Source organism: Pyxicephalus adspersus, chromosome 8, assembly GCF_032062135.1.
Source record: "Pyxicephalus adspersus chromosome 8, UCB_Pads_2.0, whole genome shotgun sequence".
NCBI classification, from domain to species: domain Eukaryota; kingdom Metazoa; phylum Chordata; class Amphibia; order Anura; family Pyxicephalidae; genus Pyxicephalus; species Pyxicephalus adspersus.
The window spans coordinates 66,293,876-66,318,779 of NC_092865.1; the positions used below are offsets into that span (position 1 = coordinate 66,293,876).

Here is a 24,904-nt window from a genome sequence, read left to right on the forward strand (position 1 = left end):
CGGGTAACCAACCCACAATTGTCATTATATGCAACATGATTGTTATTATGTTGTATATTCCTGTCAGTAGCTTATTGTCGAGTGCCCCTAAAGGGCCGAAACGATAATGATCTGGACCTGTGTCTCCAGTCGTTTCAAAGCATTGATCTGTGATATGTATTATGAGAAGTAATCATTATTAACATTTGGTTTTTTGCCATAAAAACCCTTCTTTACGTTTTTTTGTTCTATTTGAGCCTCTGGATAAGGTCCATGTATCTCATTTCTGTTGACTGTGATTGTTGTCATCCCAGGACTGGAAGTCTGTTATTAGTGGAATCACTAGAATAGGAAAACTAAAGCAGCCATGACATCTAAGGACTGGTAAGCTGCAATATAAAATATTTTGTTTTTGGGTTTATAATATGCTTTAATTCCAAATTATGATTTATTATTTCCGTTCTGTGTAGGGCAACCTGGCATAAAGATATGATACCAGAAAGTGATGCTAAAGGATCTCTGCATTATTTACACTATGAGATGCTTGCTAAGAACCATAGACTCTCCTCTGAACACTGGTGCTTGGTGAATGGCCCACTGCTGTCATGTAGGGTGACTAACATGCTCTGTCTTCACCCATAAGAACTGGGTATTTGTAACAGATGTGTGGAATAAAGAGGAAGTGAAATAAAGGTAGGTATGTGCTCAGTTGGTCTGTTTAACCAACTCAATGAAGAATGAGATATGTTCCCAAATGCAACTCAGTGGTCAAGAGGTTCCACCTATGCAATGCACATAAAGGTAAGTTATTGTTTTTTCTATCTGTATCCTTCTTCTAATTCAGTCCCTTGGTCTTAATTCAGGAAAGAAAGTCTTCCCTCTCATTTACCCCTCATATTCAGAACATTTCCAGTTCCTGTCACTTTCACCTGTGCATCGTCCCCAAAACCTGTCCCCTGAGACCACCAAACTATTTGTACACTCTCTTATCATCTCTCGTCTGGACTACTGTAACCTCCTCCTCTCTGGTATTCCACTAACCCGACTCTCTCCTCTACAATCTATCATGAATGCTGCAGCCAGACTCATCCATCCTTCCCTCCGCTCCTCTTCTGCTGCATCTCTTTGTAGTTCTCTTCATTGGCTTCCATTTCACCTTAGAATCAAATTCAAGATCCTGTGCTTTGCCTTCAAATCCCTACACAGTTCTTGTCCCACTTACCTTTCTGACCTGGTAATAAAGTTCTCCCCTAGCCGCTCTCTTTGCTCTTCCAATGACCTAGTAATGACTTCCTCATTCATAACCTCATCACACGCACGGCTCCAAGACTTTTCTAGAGTTACCCGGACTCTCTGGAATAATCTTCCTCGTCCTTTTCACCTTGCTCCTACTTTCTGCTCCTTCAAAAGAGCCCTTAATACCCATTTGGTCAAACTTGCCTACCCATCTTCTTCTGTCTTCTAAAACCCTCACTACTTCCCACCACTTAATTGTTTTAAAGCTGCAGGTATTCAGCCACTGGCCTGGAAACCTGAAACCAGCTCATAAAGTATAAACATCCATCCTTTATTCTTGTTTCAGATCAGTAAATCTTTAGTTTTGCCAGAATCAGGTCTTTTTTGAATACAGATATTTCTGTCATTAACATACGTCGGTGTACATGTATGATCCGGACACATAAATTTACCAATAGAAAAGTGTTGCAAATGTAACTAAAACATAAATATATATATATATATATATATATATATATATATATATATGGTAAACAATTTTCTACAAATAAAACAAAAACATTATAAGTTGGTAAATGAATGATAAATATTTTCTGTACTGATTACATTTGAAGACATTGTTGACCATTGTGCCATATAGCAGGACGATGGCTCAGTGGTTAGCACACTAACCTTTGCAGCACTAGGTCCCAGGTTGGAATCTCGGCCTGGACATTATCTGCATGGAGTTTGCAGGTTCTTCCCTCCTGTGTAATATGTCAGCGCTATATAAAAAATGTGTAATAATAATTTCTATCTTATATTTATTGAAACAAAAACGGCCAGGCAACTACTCATTTCAGAAGGACAGAACGAATTTAGGAAAGGCATCGATCATTCTCTCATTACATGTTTCCATTTGTGATGATTTTGCAACAGACAGTATGCCTAGATTGTTGGTGTTTTATAAATTTACAGTATATATATATATATATATATATATATATATATATATATTTGTAAATTACAGTACATATATCCTGAATATTTCTATAAAACGGAAAAAACTTTTTAAAATAGCTTTATTTATGTTGAATATGATATACATTCTGTACAGATACTAATACATTATAATAATTCGAGATTTAGCACAGTGTGCACATTACTCAGCATAGGTCATACACACAAAAGACTTAACATAACAATAAAGATTACAGCAAAACATTTAAAGAAAAAAAAATAGATCGTTACAAAAAACAAACTGAATCAATATCCTTTTTACACACTTCAATAAAAACTAGTAAGCATTTTTCAGCACTTTACTAAATTACTATTGCACAAGTACGTAGCTACATTGGGTTTTTTTTTGTTATTATTGTTGGTATTCATATTTTTATTCAAGATGAATTATACTATTAGTGTGATTTAACCAAACGATTGTATTTGTTCAATATACTTAAGATGTAAATATCATTAAGCTTTTTTTCTGGCTAGATTTTATTTTAAGTTACACTTAGCCCTCCATAGCAGTATGGGCACTATGCAATGGAATTCTGGTTCGATTTAGTCCATAAGGAAACATAAAGAGATCCCACATTGACTGTAGGATATTCTTGTCTCTGTTGTGATCTGGTAGAATAATGGGATAAATATAAACATTTGTAAATCCATGTCTTTATGTTTTAGTACGTCTTCTAACATTTCCATGTTTCCTATCAAAATACCATCAATTACTTGGTAAGTTATCAGTACATCATGGTAACTTCTGATGGTAAGACATTATTTCCTGTACGGCTACTAATGTAACAATTAGCTCACGCTACTTAACTATCTCAGCAGTGACCTTGTAAGGTTCCACACTTCACATTTCTAAAGTAAAAACAGAGAAAGTATTCTGATGGGAGAAGCAGAGTGAGCTGAACTGCTAAGAGAAGCCTTGATGGTGGCTCACTTATCTGATCTACCGCTGATCACATCAGGAATCCTCTGATTGGCATTCAATTACCTGTTTCTATTTTGATAACCAGGAGAGTTAGATGTTGCTCCTTTGCTGTTCCCTCACCAGCGATGGAGATTCAACAGTTTTTCAACCATCTAGAGCAGGAGTCGGCAAACTTTTTTGGCTACTAGGCTATGTTCGGAGGTCAAGAAGGCACACTAGGCCGGGCTCTCTCTCCAGTCCCGCGCTGATGGCTCTGCCCCCCACAGGAATTCCCCTAAAAGGAAATCCCTCTCCTCCGCAATGCATACAGAGGAGAGGGAATGTCCCCTTACCCCAGGGGGGGTGGAAGTGTTAACGCCAGCAGCAGTAAATAGTGAAGGGAGGTAAAAGAAGGAGGTTTAAGAGCCACATGCAGCTCCAAAGCCACAGGTTGCCTACCCCTGCCGCCCGGGATTGGGCCAGATCGACCAGGGGGGCATTAGCCAGACTACAGACTACTGGATAGGCCCTATGTGGCATTAAGGCCGGAGTTTGCTTACCACTAATCTAGAGGATGATTCCATAATGACTACATAGAAGGCTCTCCTGGTTCTGGAGATGAGCATGTGCCACTCTGACATGGCTCAAAGAGTTATGTTTTTGTAGTGCCTGTTAATATACACTTTAGAAAACAGTAGGCTATGTACACCCATTATGGCTTCAGGGCTAATATCAGAATCGGACGTGTGTACAGTGACCATAAAACGTCATTCATCCACGAGCGTAGAACGATGAATGACCTCAATGCAAGTGAAGGGAAGAGAGCGCAGCAGGGTGCCGCCCTGTAGTTTTCCCCCCTTTTCATGGAGGGGAACACTGCTGTATCTACAGCACTTGTTCATGCATCTTTCACTCTTTTGTCGCTGGAAAGGATCATGAAAGATTCCAATGAATCTGTGTACACAGCCTTACTGCTAAAAATGTTAGATATTTTCACAGGTTGTTGGATGGTTTGTCAAACCGTCTGTTGCTTTAATTGAAAGAGGATTCTGGGAAATTCTTTCTCCCACTAACCAGAGATTTGAGGAGCTTTAAGTTATAGCTTACTGCAGTCTGTAAACTATGTTGTATATTACATAGTCTTGACTGCTGTACTCTGTAGGCTGGGCTATACATTACACATTCTTCTTACTAAAGTTTGTATTGTCCCAACAGTTGCTGGTTTCTAAACAGTACCCAACTGTTTTAACAAATTTCTTCTTCATATTCTGATTGAAGAAAAACATAAGTGATAGTGTTGTATTTCACAAATATATACTTTTTGATCTGAGAAATCTGTTAGACTCTTACAACATTATAATTAAGTAGAATTTGGTGGCAATTACAATGACTGAAGTATGTGAATGTATACTGAGAGCAAGTACAGCTGTTATTTAACCATGCTTGTTAAAGCCAATCTCTGTATTTCGTGCAATCAAGGCAATACCATTTTTGCCATGGCGTTCTACATAAGCCACCAGTTCAGTTCCTAATTCTCCTGTTTATTGGGAGGTATTTTTTTTAATATCTCCTTTATTTACTAAATGTGCTTAATAAGCTAAATTCTAACTGTTTTGCAACACCGTTTCAGGGATCCCGATATCTAACAAATTGGATACCGCTACTAAAAATGTGTATATTAGATAATATCTGTAGTACATTTGTAGATTTGTAGAAACCCATTGTAGAGTTTGAAACTTAACATTCATGTAGATTATACACACATATTATTTTTTTATTACAGCATATGTTTAGAAGCATCCAGCTAGTAATACAAAAGCAGTGAGAAGTTTAAGGAAGCCTTTGTTTCCTGAAGCTGAATATACAGCACTGGCCATGGCAAACTGCTCTGGCCAATTAATCTGAGAATAAACTGGCAAAAGACTTCCTCAGATTGCGGATGGTGTCTGCTTTGGCTTCATCTTCATTGCTTGATGATCTGAAGAAGGATGACTGGGTAAAGTTGAAGGCATTGGTCAAAGACTGTGACTTGCTAGATAAACATCAGAAATAAAATAGATGGCATCATTAACAGCTAAGAACATACAAAACCAAGTCTTAGGTATAAGATGAAGCACATGTTAGGTAATTATAGACAATTTTTATTAATATAATTTTATAAAAGACAGCTATTTGTCTACTTTTAGCAATGAACTTGTGAACTTGCAAAGCATCAGGAAATTCACACCTCATGCCTGGAAACCATACCCACAGTTGGAGCACTACATGTGGTATCGCACCCAAAGCTGCCCATAGGGAAAAAATTGAGTTGTAGTGAGTGGTAGAGTACCGACTGTAGATGTGCAAGCATGGTTCATTAAAAACTTGTTAGTTGTTGCTACCGATCAAGAACCTTGGAGAATAAGGAAGTTGGAGAGTTGGAAGTTAGGTTCTGGGTAGATTAGCTTCTGGGAAAGGGGGTTAAGCACTAAGCAGGGTATTATGGTTAGGAAGGGTGGACATGGGGTTAACATTATACAGAACTTTAGGCTTTCAGTACTGGAGGTAGTAAAATCTGACTGGCATAGCAGTTGGGGCCTTGGGAGGGAGTAAGCTGCCAGCCACCCAGAACCACTTGGAGACCCATCTGTAAGAACAGCGTATTGTAACTTTTTTTCAGTTATATGAGGTGCAAACAAATATGACAAATATTGTCCATCTAATGATGCAGCTGATTATTATTATTACACTTATCATAATTCATAATGCAGGGGAAAATGACTCCCTTTGACAACGGGGGTCTTCAAGTGTAAAGGAATATTCTTTGGTCATATGAATATAAAAGAAAAATAGATGCTGAGAACATCATAAACTGGACCTAAACCTAATATTTTTACTTTACATAAAAGGGTAGACAACTCTTTTATTAAAGTACCTTCCCTGTCTGTCTTGATCTCTGCAGCAATCAAGACCAAATGCAGAGCCTCCTGGGATACCTATGTCATGCATTCGGGGATGCTCTTGGCTGCTCCTGCACAGAAGGGGCATTTTCCTTCAGAAAGAGATGCCGATCTCACACATGCACAGTGGGATGAACTTTTTTCCCCTTTACAGCGGGCTACGGTCACCTGATTTTGCACCTGCACAGTGCGAGGTCAGGTGATGTAGCAAAAAGAAAGAAACAGAAGGGCAATAATGGTGACCCCAGGATGAAGAAGAATTCCAGTATGGCTCAGGACCTGATAAATCAAGGGATCCGCGGATTAAAGGCGTAATTTTTTTGTTTGTTTTAGTTCCGCTTTAAAACAAAAATAAGCTTTTTTCTTAAATCAGACCATTAAAAAAAAACAGAAATATGTGTGCCAATTGCAGGTAATTTGCACTGTAGCACTGTATGAAATATACAGATTCCATATTTGACTGTTGAAATTTAAACCTTTTATTGCATTGGAATGTGCCGCTACAGTATAGTTTAATAAAGCATTTTTTTCAGGCAAGGTGTGATATTTCAGTTATGTCCTAGCCAAAAGAATGCAATATTTTCAGATTTGTGACTTAGACCAAGCACTTCCTCCTTTTTGTGTGATTATCAGTGGTTATAACCGCATTGTCCTCACGTGATAGGATGTGTTGCTAATAATACAAATGCTTAGCACTGAATGCAAAATAAGGAAAGATCACTTTGTACTGTTACATAATGCACTGGCAGGTGTAAAAGACAAAGATAATGTTTTTAAAAATTCCAAATTAAGCAGTTCTAAAAAGTGCAATTTCAAAGAAGAACTGCACGCTAACAAATTACCAGCATATGCCTAAATATTGAGTCTTTTACAAAATGACTCAATATAAACAATGTTATTTTACTTATAGTTAAAGAATACTTAATTTGTAACAACAGCTTTATTAATTGAATCCACAAATCATATGTGTAGCCTGTACTGTGTCTTGTTCACTGACAGTGAAAGCTCTAATTTTTTAAAGTGTCCCTAAAATAAAAAAAAAATCTTATTTGTTTTATGTCCTAATGATTCATTTCTTCCTCCTTTTGTTCTAAAATTGTGTTCAATGACTTCTTATAAATACCTTATATCATGCAGAGAACTCTGAGATAAATGTCATTTTATATGAGAAAGTCTTTATTTGTAACCACCCCAATGTGCTGTACAGAGTTGTGTAGCCTGATGATGGTGTTTAGGACTTTGTAAAATTAGTCATAGGGCCATCTTAATGAGGAACAGTGTTTAATGTTATATTTACTTCCTAATATGTTTTGGTGCCACAAAAAAGCAGCGTCTCTGACTTTTTACTCCAGTCAAACCCTTGAAACAATTTTCAAGTCTTAGGGAAACTCTACTAAAAACAAATAATTACCTGTCATTGGCAAAATGCCCCTTAAAAGGTTGGAAAATGGGAAGAATGATGCCCTTACTGGTCAATATACCAGCTTTGGACACAACTAGATTGTTGTTGTTATGCAACTTTTTCTAGCATGTTGCAAAGGCCCAGGAACTATGTAGGTTCCAATAACTGGCAGGTCAATGGGCAAGAGGCAAGTGGAACTTGCCGCACCAGGATGATGAAACGATGCAGGCATGTGGGAGTTCACTCATTCCTGGCACACATAGGGCATTGCTGGGTATTGTGCCAAACAAAGCCGATGTTGTGTATTGCCATTTGCCAGTTTATTGTGCCAGAAATGTTATAATGCCAACTTCCCCATGTACACCTGTAAACACTTTCATAAAATTCTGTGTCAAAGATAGCTTGAACACTTCCAAGCCATTTTCTGAGGTGGAACACATATGGGGGCATTCTGCTTTGTACTGTGGTCTCTATATCTTTACCTATAGCTGTCTGTAAGAGATGATTACAAACCCCGAGTCCCATCAAGTTCAAGTTTTCTTTTTTTAACTTAAGTCTGCATAATGGGCCATCCTATCTCTGACCTTTGGATTTAGCTACCAATGGAAACTGAGCAAATATTTAGTATGGGTAATCACCCTGAATCTATGCACAGGCACTAGTTTTACTTTCAAACTCTTTCTCAGTTTTTAACCCGAAGAATCTCTATAAAACTTTTGAAGTCTCAAGGAAACCTGCAAACATTGCAAATTATGACCCCTATATTTTATCACTCCTCCCTAATCAAGAGCTAGGTAATTCACAAGGCAATCTAAACCCAGTTGATTTCCAAGGGCTCAGCTATAACCTTTATTCTCTAGTAGGAGGATAACTAAGTTGGTAAAATCTGTGGATCTGCCTGCCATGTTGTGGGGTAGGATGCACTCCAGGCATTTGGTGTCTGATGAGGCCATGGCGGTAAGAAATGTTTGTACCTATTTTAATCAATTGTATGTTACACCAAACTGTTATCCTGATTGAAGAATTACTTTATCATTTTCTGTGGCACCAGAACATATTATGTAATTAAGTGTTCAGAACCTTCATGGTAATCCATTGCTGTTAAATTTAATCAAGAGTAAAATGCAAAATGTCTGATATTTGCTGGTAAGGTGCTCTAAAATATGTTTTCCAAAGAAGTTGTCTAGCTACAAGGATGGTTAGCAAGAGACATATTATTACGGTAAACATTTCTGTCAACAGGTAAAGGAAGTTAGGAAGAATACTGTTATTTGAAAGTGCCTATGGTGCACTCAGATGACCTGCCCAGAGGGTTAACAGTAAGCTGAGAGCATTAAGGATAACCTCTTCAGCTAAGGAGGTCAAGCAAATCAAACAAAATAGTCCGCACTTTGAAAAAGGTCAATGTTACCGGCCAAACAGGCTTTTATGTGAATCTATTCCACATGTCATTTAAAGTAGATCTCAGTCCTAACTGAATCCTGCATGCTGTTAGGAAACACTTGTTTATAACCCTTTTTATCTATTGTTACATCTTAGTGTGGCTTATTTATCTCCAGCCTATTTGTAACCACTTGTTATCTACATATAAATGGCCCAGCATCAGTGGTACATGGTTGATCGGGGTGGTGGGTCGCCAAATTGTGACTTCTCTCAAAGTCCGTGTGACAGAAGGACAATGCAAAGCAATTAAGAGACAGGGATGGAGATTCACCATATAACAACATGGAGTGCATATTATAAAAGGCTGAAAATAACTTGAAATTACATGAATGTTTTAAATATTATATGAGATTTTAGTGACTGGGTTTAGATCTACTTTACATATTTCCATTATTACACACAGGGGTCGGTTTATAAATGTTCCCCTCATTGATTTGATCTCGTTTCAGTTTCTTTCTCATTTGTTTGTTTCCCTTTTTTACAATTCCTTCTTTTTCCTATTTTTGGTTACGCCCTCCTATTTCGTCCTTTCAAACTTCTTACACCAGATTCATCTGGATTCGTTCCAGAGTCGTTTAGATCATACACTCCATAGACCTAAATAGAAACTGCTTGTAAAAGCCTAAAAACACTTGCACAAGTATTTGTTCTAAGAGTAAAAATACTTCTCAATCCATGTGAATCCAGTTTAGGAAGTTTTGAAAAGGATAATTTGGAGGGCAAAACAAAAAAAGGGAAAAGGTGGCAAGGGGAAAAGGGACAAAAGAAAAGCAATAAAGGAAAAACAGTATTGAAACATGATTAAATGAACGAATGAAGAAATTATAACTAGAACTCCAAAAAACAGAATAGATGGTTGTTGCAGTGGCGTATCACTAGCCATTGCAGCCCATGCAAGTTGCCAATTATGGCAGCTGTTAAAGCAGTTTAAACATCCAGAATAAGTGTGCTTCTAAAGATAATTCAAACTTTTACAATATTATTATATATAATAGAGGTTGCTGTTGACCACTGACCCTCAAAGCAGAACTAAAGTTGTGTGACTCTCCTATCTGCATTCCATTGCAGAGTGCAGTCATCTTCCTTCACTTCTTTTTACCAGAGACAATCTTCGTCCCTCTTGACTGGCCATGCTGGGATGACTTAAGTCCCAAACACGAGTTCATTCACCGCCAGCATATGCAAGGGAAACTGGGATTTCCGGGTTTACCTGGCAACCAAAGCTGATGCTGCACTTGTGCAGCTAAAAAACTTAGCAATCAGGCAGGTAAGACTTATTATTGCAGAAGGGACATTGCCTTTCCTTTCTGCAAAAATCATCAGCCTAAATATTTGTGAAAGTGTAAAGTTCTACTTTAAGCTCCTTTTATATTTTCAAACAAAATAAGGGTAGGTCAGACATACAGGAGACTTCAGAACCATTGTTGGTAGTCACCTATCCGCCTTACTGTAGATTAACCTCCTGGGCGGTAACCCTGAGTGTGGCTCAGGGTAAAAAAAACAGCTGATAGCAGTAACCCTGTGTGTAGCTAAAAAAATAAAAAATAAGGACTAACCTGGTCCCGCTGGTGTCCTCCGGTGTCTTGCCTTTCCGATCCTATCCCCTGGTTGCGTCCTTTTCCTTCGATCAGTCCCTCGGCAACTGTTCTGGCCTTCCGCCGGGAGTTCCTGATGACAGTGCGTGTGGCCTTACTAGGGGGGCAGCCGGAGATTCAAATTATTTTGTATTGCATTCTATACAAAATAATGGTATTGAATGCATTACACTGGATTTATATGTCTAAAAGTGGTACATTGTCTTTCATGAAAATTTATTTTACAGTATAATATAAAAGTATGAGTATAATAAAGTTTGAAACACAAAACCATGTCAAAGTTTATTATTTAATGTATTAATAAATTTATTTTTTTTAATGTATTTCATTTAATATTTAGACCTGATTTTATGTTTCAAACTTTAATATACTCATCCTAATATATTATACTGTAAAATACATTTTCATGAAAAACAATGTACCGCTTTTAGACATACAAATCCGGACAGAAATGAACTGCCCAGGAGGCTAATAGCTCATAGAGCTTTTGCTCATTTCGTGATCATCACAGGTGAAAAAAGCATTAGTACAGCTGCCACCTGATGTTCTTTTAGATTTTGCTATGATGCCCACTGGTTGGTATGAAGATATAGTTATAGTTTAATTGGCTGTGTCCCTATTATTTCAGTTATCTATAGCATTGGAGCAGGATAAAACCGTAAACCTAGGAAAACCTGCAGGGCAAACACAACCAACTAGTATTATCATGGTTTTGACAGACTTCTGTGGTATATAGCAAGTGTACCATGTACCATGGTGCTACATTGATTGGTGGACATGGTGAAAAGGTTTATCTAAAAGACATGGATTATTGTGAAATACCTTCTAGTAACATCTTCATTTTAAGTTTTTCTGCATTATGTCATAAAGAATCTTAGATCCTCAAATGAAGTCAAGTCATTGCTGGCCATGCCTTCAGGATGCTGTATGGAAAATCATGTGCCACCAACTTTAGATTCCACTCTGATAGAGGAATCAATAGAGGAGTATATCTCCACTTAGGTCAACCAGCCCAACATATCTCAGTAGCCATGCTAAGGCCAAACGTCCCAAGCCCAGTTCTCCCATGTATTGAAGCCAGAAATGACGGGACATTGAGAATATTATGGGAACTAACCTACTCCCATATTATAGGTTTTGTGTAGGAACTTTGATGCAGTTCCTGTGAATAATATATAGTCCTCTGTCAATGATGTGTAAATCATAATTGGTGTCCAAAATATATACCTGAAAGTTAGACTACTGCAAATATGTTAGCAACTTGGATTGACTTATCTTGTCATAAAAATCTCTATACACAACAATATAATATAAATATACATCCCTAGTAAGACATAAACTATTGCAATATTTGATCATGGTCTTACTTCAGCTGAGGATGAGGTGGTGCTTTCTGAGGCTGTTCTGTCTGAGGTCTGGATTGTGGTTGCAGGTTGCCACCAGAAGAAGACATGTGTTCCATGGAGGGAGGCTTCTGAACTGTGGTTGATGATGGCATCTGTGGCTCATTCGGTGGAAGGAGATCCTGACCAGGAGTCTTCTGTGTATCCACATGTGAAGGATGTTGTTGGTTCTCTGTTTTCAATCCTTGGGGTTGCACTGGGCCCCCTAGGTTTAGTACAAGAAAAACTTTACGTTGTTACAGCATTATTAGGATCCATAACTTCTCTAAGACTATATGGCTTAAATAATCCTGATTAGATGGCAAAGGTTGATCAATCTTGGGGTCTTCTACAGCAATCTCTCTGTGTGTGAATTTCCAAGTTCACCCACCTATCATGACCATGTCTTTTCCAGCCGGTTTTCTAATTTATTCTGCATTATGGAAAATTTGCCAGAAGCGCAGAACTTCTAATGGGGAGATATTGCTTCTGGAATCTTTTAGGTACATGACAACTATTGTTTTTTAAGCCACCAGTGTCCATCTGCAATGTCAACTGTAAGTAGTAAATGTGCCAAGTGTAGTAACCCATAGCCACTGGATTTTACATTTGATTAGCTACAAGTAATTAATACAGCGAACAATGGGTATGGAATGTTATTATGGTTTACAACACATGTCACATGGATCAGATAGTGGATCAACTTTACTAAAACACTGTCAAACCAAAAGTAAAATTAGTTATAAATGGAAGGTCAGTAGGCTAAATCGCCTTTGACAAGTTTCCATTGGCAAGTTCTCTTTCCCATACTTACAGTCATAGTTCACAGCTTTAAAGTTTTGATTTCTGAGCACTTTGGAGTTTGAGTGTTTCCACTCCTTATAACAGGTTTCTCTATAATTTAAGTCTAAGGCCACTTTCACTTCTATACATTGTGCAACTTTATTCTGAATAGTGCTTTCAATGCACACGTACAGTAGATACTTATTATTACACCGTATCTATATAGCGCCATCATATTACGCAGCACTGTACAAAGTCCATAGACATGTCACTAGTTTTTCCTCAAAGGGGCTCCGAATCTAATGTTCCTACCCTAGTCATATCTCTTTAATACAGTCTAAGGTGAATTTGGGGGGAAGCCAAATAACCTAACTGCATGTTGTGCTAAAAATCCTGTGCTGCAGGGCATAAACTATGTAATATGATAAACATTTGCATGAGATCCCTATTTTTCTGCCTTGTAGTGTGTTGGCAGCCCAGTAAAGTAAGTAAAGTTAAGATGTATGCAGTAGCACAATAGGAACCTAAGAAAAAACTGATGCCCTTACTAATGGCTTTTCAGGTTCATTGCAATTAGAGTAACTTAAAGTTAAAACTAATTTACTTCTTTAAAATGCCAGTTTTGGAGAGAAGGACTCTGTAAGCAAATAATTTCGTCTCACTTGAAGCTATGATAAAAGTCACAACTACAGCACGTTTCCTAATGAGTTAATCATTGTACACATATGACTATATATATGTTATCACTTTGTGGCCTGACAAAATATTGCACAACAGAACATCCTGCAATAATGATTTAAAAACTTCCAATGAAATGGCCTTGTATCTTTCATAAATTTGACATTGCATCATGCATCACATTTACTAGTTCTACTGGTCTTACCATGATGTCATTATATTTAATATCTACTGGTAGATAAAAAACTTTCCCAGTCATTTTCTAGTGCTTATTTACACAACATTAAGACCTGGTGGGTGTTTACGTATCATAATTCATACCTGCACTAGAGATAACTATTTGTTTGACTGAACACTGGGTAATGGTTATTGCCTAGATGTAAAAATAGCTTACTGCTTTCAATTACAATAAAAAAGGTCAGACTCAGATTTCCACTAATGGAAAGGTTAGAGTCCAAGCAAAGTGTTGAAAACCAGCTTCTGCAAACCTAAAGCTATACCAGCCTAGCATTTTACCTTGATAAAGGATACCATACCATTTATACTTTTTTGTTTTTTGCTTGTACAATGTTCACCCCAACCAGTGACAGATGTAGCTAACAGTAAGCTCCTGCGCAGAAAAAAGCTTGGCTGTCCTGCTGAACTGACTTGAGTCCATTGTGGGGGCCCGCATTGAGTGGGTAGGGACCAGGGCCCTCATATAGTGGCACACTTTGCACCTCCCTATGTCCATCCCTGACCCCCACAATCTCAAACCGCAAATCTTACACTTACCTGTAGCAGATCCCACAAGGTCCTCACGGTGCAAATAATATTTAGCACTCAACTTTTTCCTAAGTTTATTAGATTCATCATTCTCTATCAATCATATAGAAAGGCCATCTACTGGGCAACAGACTGATGGTCTTTCCATAGGAATGATTTGAGATTGTAGTGCACATACTAAGACTTCTGACCAAGAGGCTGTATAGTTCCTATGGGGGTACTTTGTAAAGAGAATGAGCACCTGTGGATTCTCATGGGGTTTCAAGGCCCCAATTTTTCCTGGAAGCATGTGATAAAGGAACCAATGCCTTCAGGAAAAAGTTTAATATTGGAAGCTTTCATTACTTCAAATTTTCCTTTTTAAAGATGAATGCACAAGGGTTTGTAAGACCTTTGGTCTTTGGGTGACCTGGGAACTCATAATCTAAATGTATAACATAATCCACTTCCCTTCATTGAGTTTTATTTAGCTGTCATTTGATAACTATATCACTTGTGGTGTATGATTCAAATGATAGAAAAATTATTTTAATACCATGACCCAGGCTGACATTTTTGCTGTTCACATGCTGTAAATTTAGCGCAGGATTGTGAAATTCATTAGTAAGTTGGTCAGCAGATTTGTAAAAAGTCATCGTATGAAGTATTTCTGCTTCCTTAGTTTAGCAGAACATTGTGGCTGATATCAAGTGTCTGCATGTGGTCTGAGCAAGCTGCTGCTGATTCTGCTATTTGAGAAACTACAGTAGTTTCATTTGTACTGGTAAAATCCAGAATGAAAGGCAAGACTGAGAGTGAGTATGGAAGATGAAATAACTTCAGCCCAACAGACTACTGATTCCACCGTGCTTCATCAATAATGGCAATTTAAACCGATGCAATGACAAAATGCAAAGGCAGAGGTTACTTTCAGTGAAAATCCCATATAAGAACCATTAGTAAAGTCAGGGCCATAGTAAAGTTTACTTTTGCATTATACGTGTTGGTGGTGGTAAGTATTGGTTCTTAAAGAACTAGGTGCCAACCCTTATTTAGTAAGGTATCAAATGAAAGAGAAGAGAAAAAAGCAGGGATTTAGGCACAAACAGTGTAATTGTATATATTCAATATGTAATAATAATACAGAACATAACAGGTTCAGAATAGGCCACAATAGCTTCTTGTGGTCTAAACAGTATCACTTTGGCCATAGGGGGGCACTTTTTGTGCCAAAAACCCTGCTTTTTTCTCTTCTCCTTCATTTGATACCTAAAGTTTACATTTACTAAACTCTTTTTTGATCCTTCCATTTCCAGCCTAACAAGATAGCCAACAGCCTTCTTCTAATCTGTATTAAAAACCAGCAAATATTATTCATAGGGCTGCAAGAAGGGGTTGTCTTTTTGATGTATCCTATGCATGATACTATTCTAATTTAAAGTATATTGGTAGAATTAATTTATACCAGCCATTCTCAACCAGGGTTCCATGGAACTCTAGGGTTCTTTCAGAAGCTACAAGGAGTTCCTTGAGTTGTGGCTGTCTGTGCTTCTTTTTAATACAGTTCCTACATAGTTCTGGGTATAATGTGACGTGGGAGATCCACATGAATGACACGAATCATCTTTATAGCTGTCTAGAAGGGTGGCACCCTTCACATTAACCAACAATATATGGGATTTCCCAATGACCCCTAAATCATACATTTTAGCCGGGGTTCCCCGAGACCTGTAAATTATTTTAGGGTTCCTCTGGAGAAAAAAAAAGGTTTGAGAAAGGCCGATTTATACTTTTGTATGCTGCTCCTGAAAGAGTGCTGCTTGTGAAGGTTCAGTTTGATAGCAAGGGCTTTATTCTTTTTATTCAGCACTGAAACACAATTGCAAAGATAAGGGCCACTAGGGTCAACCCTGACTTTAACAGCAATCTTGCGTATGTTTTTTGCATTACATACCTAGTTTAAATTGCCAGGTTTGGGACAGACTTACCAGATAGGAAATTAACATTTAGTTTGTGGAAAGAGTGGGGAAGTGTTATAATTTATCTCCCAGAGATTTAACAGAAAGTAAAAGCTCCCCATACTGAGGGGCAATGCCTTCTTTAACAGTTGTTGCTCATTAGAAGATTCCCCTTTACTTTTGTGTCATGGAGAAGTATAAAAGTTTAGATGGATCTCCCAAACTCTTCCCCACCATACTGGAAACTAAACATATTGTTCTAGATGAAGTTTAAACTATTCTGCTAAGGATATTAGAAGTATATAATCCAGCCTATTTCATATATCAAGGCCACATCCCTAGTACGAGACAATATACATCAAAATCTATAACATTTCATTCAACAATGGGACATTAAATGCCAACAAATTCAAAACCCACAATTATCTAAAAAATATAAAACATTATACTTTAATAAATAACATTAAAATCATTACCAAACTGGAATAAAAACGTGCATACTAAACACAGTACACCCTGTATGTATCGACGCATTTCACTGACTAATTCTGCTTCTTCAGGAAAAGAACGGGGACATCCGATGTTTGTAGCACGTGGAACCTCACCCAAATGGGTCGTACCGAACACAGACAGCAGCACTTGGAATATTTCTCAACTAATGATCAATTATTCTCAAAGCTTTGTATTTATTTTCCGTTTTATCCAGTATGAAGTTTACCTATATTATTTCATGGTGACAATCTCTGCCTGCATGCTGCCCAAACAGATCCTAGATGATTTTAATGTTTATTATTAAAGTATAGTTTTATATTTATTGGAAAATTGTGAATTTGAATTTGTTGGCCCTTAAATATGCTAAGAATGTACAGTCAAGGACAGTATGACCTTACAAATAACAAAGTAAAACACATTTAAAAGAGTTTATCTTAACCCCATATTAGTCATCAACCATGTCATAATTTTGGCATATAGATATATATTTTTCAGCAAAGAAAAAAAAAAATTACATTTTTTTCTGGTCACTAATAAACAAAACCTTTGATAAATAAAATTTAAATACAGTTTCACCAGAACAGGTTCTATCCTCAGTAACTTACCTGTAAGAGCTAAATTATATATGTTTTGTATGTACACCCAAGCCAGCAGACATAAAAACACCAAAAACTGGTCAAGTCTCTGCTGATGAATTAGTCCTGTCTGATTTTATAAGATCTATTTCATTCAAAAAATGCTTTTCTAAACAATCAAATTCAATTGGTTTATAACTTTCACCATGTACAATTGTTTGAAAATGTTGTCTGATGAATTCTGAAACAAAAACAGATTTGCTGTGCGTCTCTTAAGTTCTCCTGTATAATTAGGACTACTGTTATCGGAGGATATTTATAAAAAAGAAAGTGAATCTGACATTCACCAAACTTTCTCTGGTGGGGAAATCAATCACTGCTATTCAAAGTAGGATTTTTCACCATCACTAAATATTCTCTGGCGGAGAATCAATCACTTAAAAAACACGACTTGGGAGATTCTTCATTTGAGAATATTTTGTGATTGTCAGATTCACAGCTTTATGAACAGACCTCACAGAAATTGAAAGGCTGTTGAAAACAGCAGTTTAAGCAGATAGTATTTATAGCTGCACATGACAAGCATATTTCAGTTATCTTATGCACCTTGTTTGTCTTCTCAACTCTTGAAATTATGCTGAAAACTTTTCTTTATCAGAGACATGAATACATATTGCTGGGTGGGATGGGGTAAAAGTGGGGGTTTGTGATAGACTCCGTATCAGGTAGCCAAATGCATCATGTCAGTGTTTTATTTGCCCTTTAGTACACCATTCTGCTAATTTTATCAGTAATGGTTTAGTGTATTCTTAAACCCCATGGGTGATGAGGAATACAATTGATAATGTTCATTGTACAAACCAAAAGATCTAAATATAATAGTCAAAAACTAAACTAACGTTTATCCATCAGACATTATTGTTGTAACAGATTAAGAAGAACATCTATTCCATTGGATTGTGTTGGTTAAACTTACCCAATTTTCATGTGTTTTTTTGCATTTCTTTGTTTAGTTTCCCATTAAATCGTATTTTAGAAGAAGTAAACTTTTTAGTAGTTATGGAATTCGCATAGAACAAGGCCTGTAAAAGGTGATACCAATGAAGCTTGGCCACATACACCATCTCCTTGTGTGGCGGTGCCAGGGAATAAAATATTTGTTTCTAAAAAGCTCCTTTTTATTGACCACCAAAGTTCAGGTGATCTATGACTAGGCTATGGATCTAAGTACATACTGGACTTAAGTATTCTAAATAAGTTAAACTGAGCTGCTGAGAGAACAACTAAAAGCTTAATTGTTTCTGTTATAAATGTTTGATGATGAATTGAACCACAGTGCCTACAGAAGGAGGTGGGTAAGGACTCTCTTTAAACCTTCATATGAAAGTATGAAAATACTTAAATAATCATAGCCTGGTCACAGGTTCCTTTTAAATAAAATGAAACTTCCACAATTTCTCTCTGGAACTCCTCTCCCTACTAAATTTGGAAGTATACTCACCTTACCCCACCCACAGCACCTAGGCAAGGATGAAGTCACAGTCCTTCTGGAAAGATTCCTGCAGAATATAGAACAGCCACAATATTTGAACTTTAATTTCTTGGTATGGACTGGATTAATGGTAATGGCATGCCCAGTACTGTTGAAGATGGGATATAATTCTAAATGTTTTTTTAGGTACATTTTTTTATCTACTTAGAGAAGGTGGTTGGGTAAGGGTCCCCAGGGAGTGCCAGTGGGCCTTCCATTTTAGTTAAAGCAGTACCTAGGCCAGCTTGGTTGGAGGGACAAGCATAATCCATTGGATTTACAAACTATGAAATGTTTGTGTTCACATCTATTTCCAACCTTTGGACATCTAAACAAAACGTTTTCTATCATTGCTGATCCCCTGAAAATACTTCCTTGTTGTCTGAGATGCTGGCCTGGAACCTGCATACATATAGGGAGTTCATACTCTAACTCATGCTGCATGTTAGTTCTTGGTCAATAATAATATATTTGAAACAGCAACGGTCATGAAAGCTTTCTTTTTTAGGTTCATTATATTTGAAAAAAAATTTGATTCAATTAAATATTAAAATATTGATTGTATATTCATTTGTTAAAACCACAGATCTCCTTGTCTGTCCTGAGGAAGCAGACTTAAACTCTGTGAAACGCGTTGACAATTGAACCATCAAATTTGGTGTCCTTACAGGAGATATCTATTATTGTGGTGTACTTTTATGTAGTTATCAGTGTTATGAAATATTGTATTTAATAAAAGATTTTTATTCATTTTAATTTATAAACCTGAATGAATTGGCCTTAAAAGTTCCAAATGTTTGAATCTCCACCTTTATCGTTGTCTTGATTGGGGATGTGGCCCTGGAATTATTATTTCTTAATTCTTTATATTTGCTTGATAATATAAAAGTGGATTTTCAATGTCAATGGAAATAACCAACCTGTGCATTACCCTATTGAGATCAAACACGATGGAAACCTCCACTTCAGTACCTATGGGGGTTTTACAATTGCAAGTTACAAATAAGCATTCAACCTGCAGTGCAATCTAGAGGACAACAATACTATAAATGGAGGACATCTTAAGGGACACTGTGGGCAATTCATAATGCTTTCCGGCAAATAAGAAAGGTTAAAGAAAGCAAAGACAAGTTGGGTCATGCTAGAAGAGCTCGATAATTTCTTCAATTCTCTCGGAAATGAAGACAAACTTTTAATATGCCTGCTTTAAACAGGTAACAGTATTGCTTATAAACTGTATGGATTTAATCTAAATCTACATCTACACCCTCACTACTTAACAGAGCAGAATAAGTGACTCGATCCTCTTTAGGATACTTTATTCAATAAATTAATTGTTGGTTGGAGTTTTCAGGTCAGTGTTTAAAAAATATTTGTGTTTTAATTCTAGTCTAAGTTGTCTTTTGATGCTGGTTTACATTCAATACAATCATGTGCTTCTTTACAGATGCGTAATTATCTGTATCAATCCACAAGCATTTAACACACTCTATAGTCAGCCAACCAAAAGTAGATTGGAGGGCAAAATCATAAGGGCGACATTTAATTTTTTTTGTGCATGACATGTGAATAGGCAAAATGTGTGCTGTTACCTAATAGAGAATTTTAGTATATTGACAGTCCAGAAACTATACACTGAAGGCAGATATCATTTCCTTTATTGCACATTAAGCTGTACAAGATATTTCACATTAATCACTGCAGTCAAACATCCATCATGTACTCGGTGTCACACAACTGGCTTTGTACAAAATAAACCTAACGAACAGAAACAAAAAAAACAATTCCTTTTACTAAAAAGAAAAGTACATGAATCTACATTTTAAGACAGCTGGTCTGCTTCCCACAACACTGCACTGAAACATGCTTACATGCCAGAAATATATTCTCAAATGTTACCAGCAGCAGTCCATAGATTTATATAAGATAGAAAATAACACCCTCTTATAGAGAACTAGCTTTCCCCATCTTGGCTTTTTTTGACTCCTGCCAATGGCATACACTGAACAATAACGGGCGGGCAGTGGAACTCGCACACGACAAGCATGCACAGATTTGAGCAACATATAAAAATCTCACTATTTAATGGCAATAGTAATGTTTCACTTACCAAAATAAACCTGATACAGCTGTTAAAATATAAATCTGCCCCAAAACAGATAACTCAGTTACCAGTACTAACTAGTAGGTTCAGTCACTTACATGGACCTACACCAGAGAGATCACCCCAACGTATGCTCCCGCTGGTAGCGGTTCTACAGTGGAATCCTGAATAAAAGCTAAATGGGTAATTTTTTAGCAGCTTAAAGTACTAAAATTGCATGCCAAAAGAGAAGGCTTCCCAACTTTAACACATAGGACAAACAACATCCTATTGAACAACCTACAGCTTTGCAGGAAACAGGTAGCAGCAGTTTGCTACATTCTGTATGGTTTATACAGTAGGTAGCCCTTTTGTTTCATCTGTTTACAGGGTCAGTTCAAAGATTTGGATAATTGGGGAATTTCCCAAGCTCCTTGCTTCTTCAGGGCCCCAACTGACAAAATGGTATGACTCAAGCAGCTGCCATATTAAGTGTATTGAGGGCCCCCAATTCATATTTTCCCAGGGCCCCATTTTGTCAAAAACCATCCCTGTCTGGTTAGCAAGTGACATACTACTCAGTCCCTGTCGTTCTAGCTTGACCTGTCAGGGTGATACTTGCATTAGGATATGAGCAGGATAATTTATGTCTGTAAAGCAGATAAAAGAGATCCAGGACATTCAAGGGGTGAGCTCCTTGCTGTGGTCTTCCACAATTCTTATACACAAATAATACCAGCACCCAGACATAACTGAGTCATCCGATTTGGTGCAACTAACCCTATACCGCAGTGATGGAATCTACAATCACAAATTATTAGGCATTCCAGGCACAACAGCAATAGGTGAGATGATCTTTGTTGTACAGTGAGCTCAAACAATTGTATTCCTCAAGCCCGTTTTAGTATCTCATGCTCCCTGATTTTCAATATTTGGGTGGGGAACGAGTGTGGTTCTAGCAGAAGTGTCAAAAAATCTTCCACCGGACAGTGATATCAGCCCTTAGATGTTGTTGTTAAGAGGTAGGCCTTTTAATGAGGCAATAGAATGACAGCAAGCAAAAGTGACATTTAACAAAGTGATACAATTGTGATACAAACAGTGAAATGAATTTTGACTCACAAAAATTAAATCTCAAATGACCAATGTATGACTATAAACAAAAGGAATAACAAGCAAAAAAAAGGGATGCCTAGAGCGCTAGTGCGCTATAGACCCAATCAAGCAAGTCAAAGACATGGTGCCGAACAAACAGTACCAAAAATCTAGTTTTCAAAAGCCTGAGTGCCAAACGTCACCCTAGCTAGCCCCTACTTCACCGTATTGTCTGTTGCACCCTCTATCGGTACCAGTTGGGTCATTGATTTCATGCCATCATCTCTTGCCCGCTCTGCATGCTGAGACTGTTGCTTTGGTATAAACATATAGTAGTGCGGTCTTAGGCAAAAAAAAAAGGATGAGGCTGTGTACATTTTTATACCACTACCTACCATGTGAAAGAAAATAAAATGTATTTTAGGTGAATATGGGGGAATGGGAGCATTAGGCAGGAGATAGTGTTTAACTTCCACAGTTCAATTCATCCACATGGATGAATGCACACTATATGGTTTTTTTTAAATGGGTCCAACATTTTAGCAATCGTTTTAGGAGGAAAGGGGGGACTTTTTTCTGTTCTATCATAACTGTGCCTCTGTGAACAAAGCCACTTAATAAAGACATGATTTGATGAGTTTGGTGAAAAGGAACGTGACAGGTCATTAAGCCCTGACCTCAACCCTACTGAACACCTTTGGTATATACTGGATCATCGAATTCAAGCCAGGTCCTTTTGTCCAACATACAAATACTCATGGGGCTGAATGGGTACACATTCCCACAGACACACTCCAAAATCTTGTAAAAAGCCTTCTCTGTAAAGTTGGGCCATTATAGCCACAAAGGGGGACCAACTGAATAATTACGTCAAAAGTTCTAGAATGGGATGTCCAACATGCTCAATATAAAATTGATGCTTAAGTGTCCACATACCTATTGGCCACCAACATGCAAATATGTGGAATGTCCTTCCTAGATGACATTTGTCATAATCCATAAACATTTCCATTAATCCTCAATAATTATCATCCAGGTAACAGTAGATGGGACACTAGACTTTTGATAGTAAAATATTTTTTTTCTATTTAAAATGATAGAGGTGGCTCTCAACTCATCAGCCTGACTACTAGAGGCATTCATAGCTCAAATCTAAAGTAGATTTCTTGAAAGAAAGGAGTGCCACATGCATTTAACGAAAAGTCCAATTGTTTGCCACATAAAAGCTGCCACCACAATTTGGGGGCTCTCTTTCTCTCTTTTTTCAGTACAATAAATATAAGTTAAATATATTTAATATACAAATATAATATTATTTTATACAGTAAACAATAAATATATGGTAAATGGATTTAGGGATTTGAGGACTGGAGGACGTGTGCAGTCCATCTGCTAGCAGCCAATCCTTCTAATGGCTGGGTGTCTAAACCCTTTCTAGTCAAGTGATCATTAAAAGCGTTTAACTGGTGATCACATTGACGAAACAACAGCATCAGCTGACAAATGAACTTGCACTAAGCACACAACTCACACTAGCAATAAAATGTAATCCTACATTCCATTTAGCAAACAAATAAATCTATAACATGTAGTGTGCTGTCTCTGTTGTCTCAGACAACAAAGCAATATCCATTCTGAAAACGTGAATATTGCACACTGGAAATAGGAATGAGGTGTAGTCAGATATATATGTGTAAAAATATCCGCAGTTACTCATTCCATGACACATTCAATTTAGAAGTAGTGGTGTGGTTCACCATTCTATATATGTACCTATTTGTTGACTCTTTCAAAGAAACTATAGTCTCTGGACCGACACAAAACTGAAGGCAGTAACAGCTGTAGCCATCAATTTCTCCAAGAGCAGCATGATTGCCTATTGCCTCTTTGGGTAGTGCTAAGCTAAAAATGTGAGTCACTTCACACGTTATGGCTATTGAGAGATACAAGTAAGAGAAGTCAACATATATAATCGGAACTTCTCAGTCGTATTTACATTTCAGCCTGACGACAAATAAAATAATGTGAAGAGCTCACAATCTCTTAGCTATAGGAATGTTTGATCGCTTGCTCAGTGCTCCTACAAAGCCAAACAAGATAGGACAAAAATATGGAATACAAAGTAACAATATACACTTGTTCACAAATATTGCACTAGTGGCCTATCCGTGCAAATCACACTTACACGAGATTGCTAAAAAAAATACTGTACACACACCTGCATGAGAACGTTGTTTTATGAAGTCACAGAACAGACGGTACTAAAGTCCATGTTTACTATGTCTACCCATGCCTACAAATACAATAACAGTGAGTTCTATAAAATTAAAAAAGTTCCAGAATCGAATGATTCATGGAGAGCCTGTATTTATAATGAACGGGGCTTCCTAACCATGTCATGCAAATGGTCGTCTTCTCATACGCACGCACACTCAAGTTATGAAATTGGAGTCAGGTATTATTCCCCACAAAACATTAAAAAAAAGTCATAATAAACAGTCAGGTTGGACTTGAAAGAGGCACAATTCTGTGTATACTATTAACATCAGCTTGGAATCACAAGATTAATGGAAATAGAGAAGTTAGCATCACAGGAGCAGACAGAAGGTAGAGACGGACTAGACAGAAAGAGGGGACACTGCATAGAAAAACACAGTCCAGGGCAGCACTGAAACATGGCAAGAACTGCACAAAATTTAGGATATATTTTTTTTGTTTGGCTAGACTCCCTCTTCAACAACCCCTCACACAGCCTGGGCTTGCTTTGGTCCTACTGCAACGCCATTACAGTCGAGAATGTACTGCAAACAACCTTGAGGTGGAGGTCGTTGGGCTGGAATCTTGCTCTGCTCAGATTCTTTCATCATTCCACTCTGCAAAATAGAAATGAGAAACAACTGTTAGATTTAGGGTTTTAGTCTCAGTTATGCATTCACACTTATCACACATGGAGTAAATATTTAGCATTGAAACAAAAAAGTAAGTATTTTTAAGTTATTTTTTTGTTTTTTTCCTTCTTTTTTTTGGGTTGCCAAGCATAAGCATAATACATCTGGCTGCCGTATGACTTAAAAACACCTTTTAGAGGA

General features: G+C 37.3%; 1 protein-coding gene across 1 annotated transcript in view; it reads right to left on the reverse strand.

Annotated features, from left to right (window-relative positions):
* Nucleotides 1–2,259: 2,259 nt before the first annotated feature.
* Nucleotides 2,260–24,904, reverse strand: part of SYN2 (synapsin II) — a 193,362-nt gene continuing 170,717 nt past the window's right edge. The window contains exons 11-13 of the mRNA XM_072420996.1: nucleotides 24,628–24,688; nucleotides 11,862–12,102; nucleotides 2,260–5,147 (exon numbers count right to left, since the gene is read on the reverse strand). Coding sequence (XP_072277097.1) covers nucleotides 5,012–5,147; nucleotides 11,862–12,102; nucleotides 24,628–24,688 — 438 coding nt within the window. The 3' untranslated portion in view covers nucleotides 2,260–5,011. The remainder of the gene's footprint in view (nucleotides 5,148–11,861; nucleotides 12,103–24,627; nucleotides 24,689–24,904) is intronic.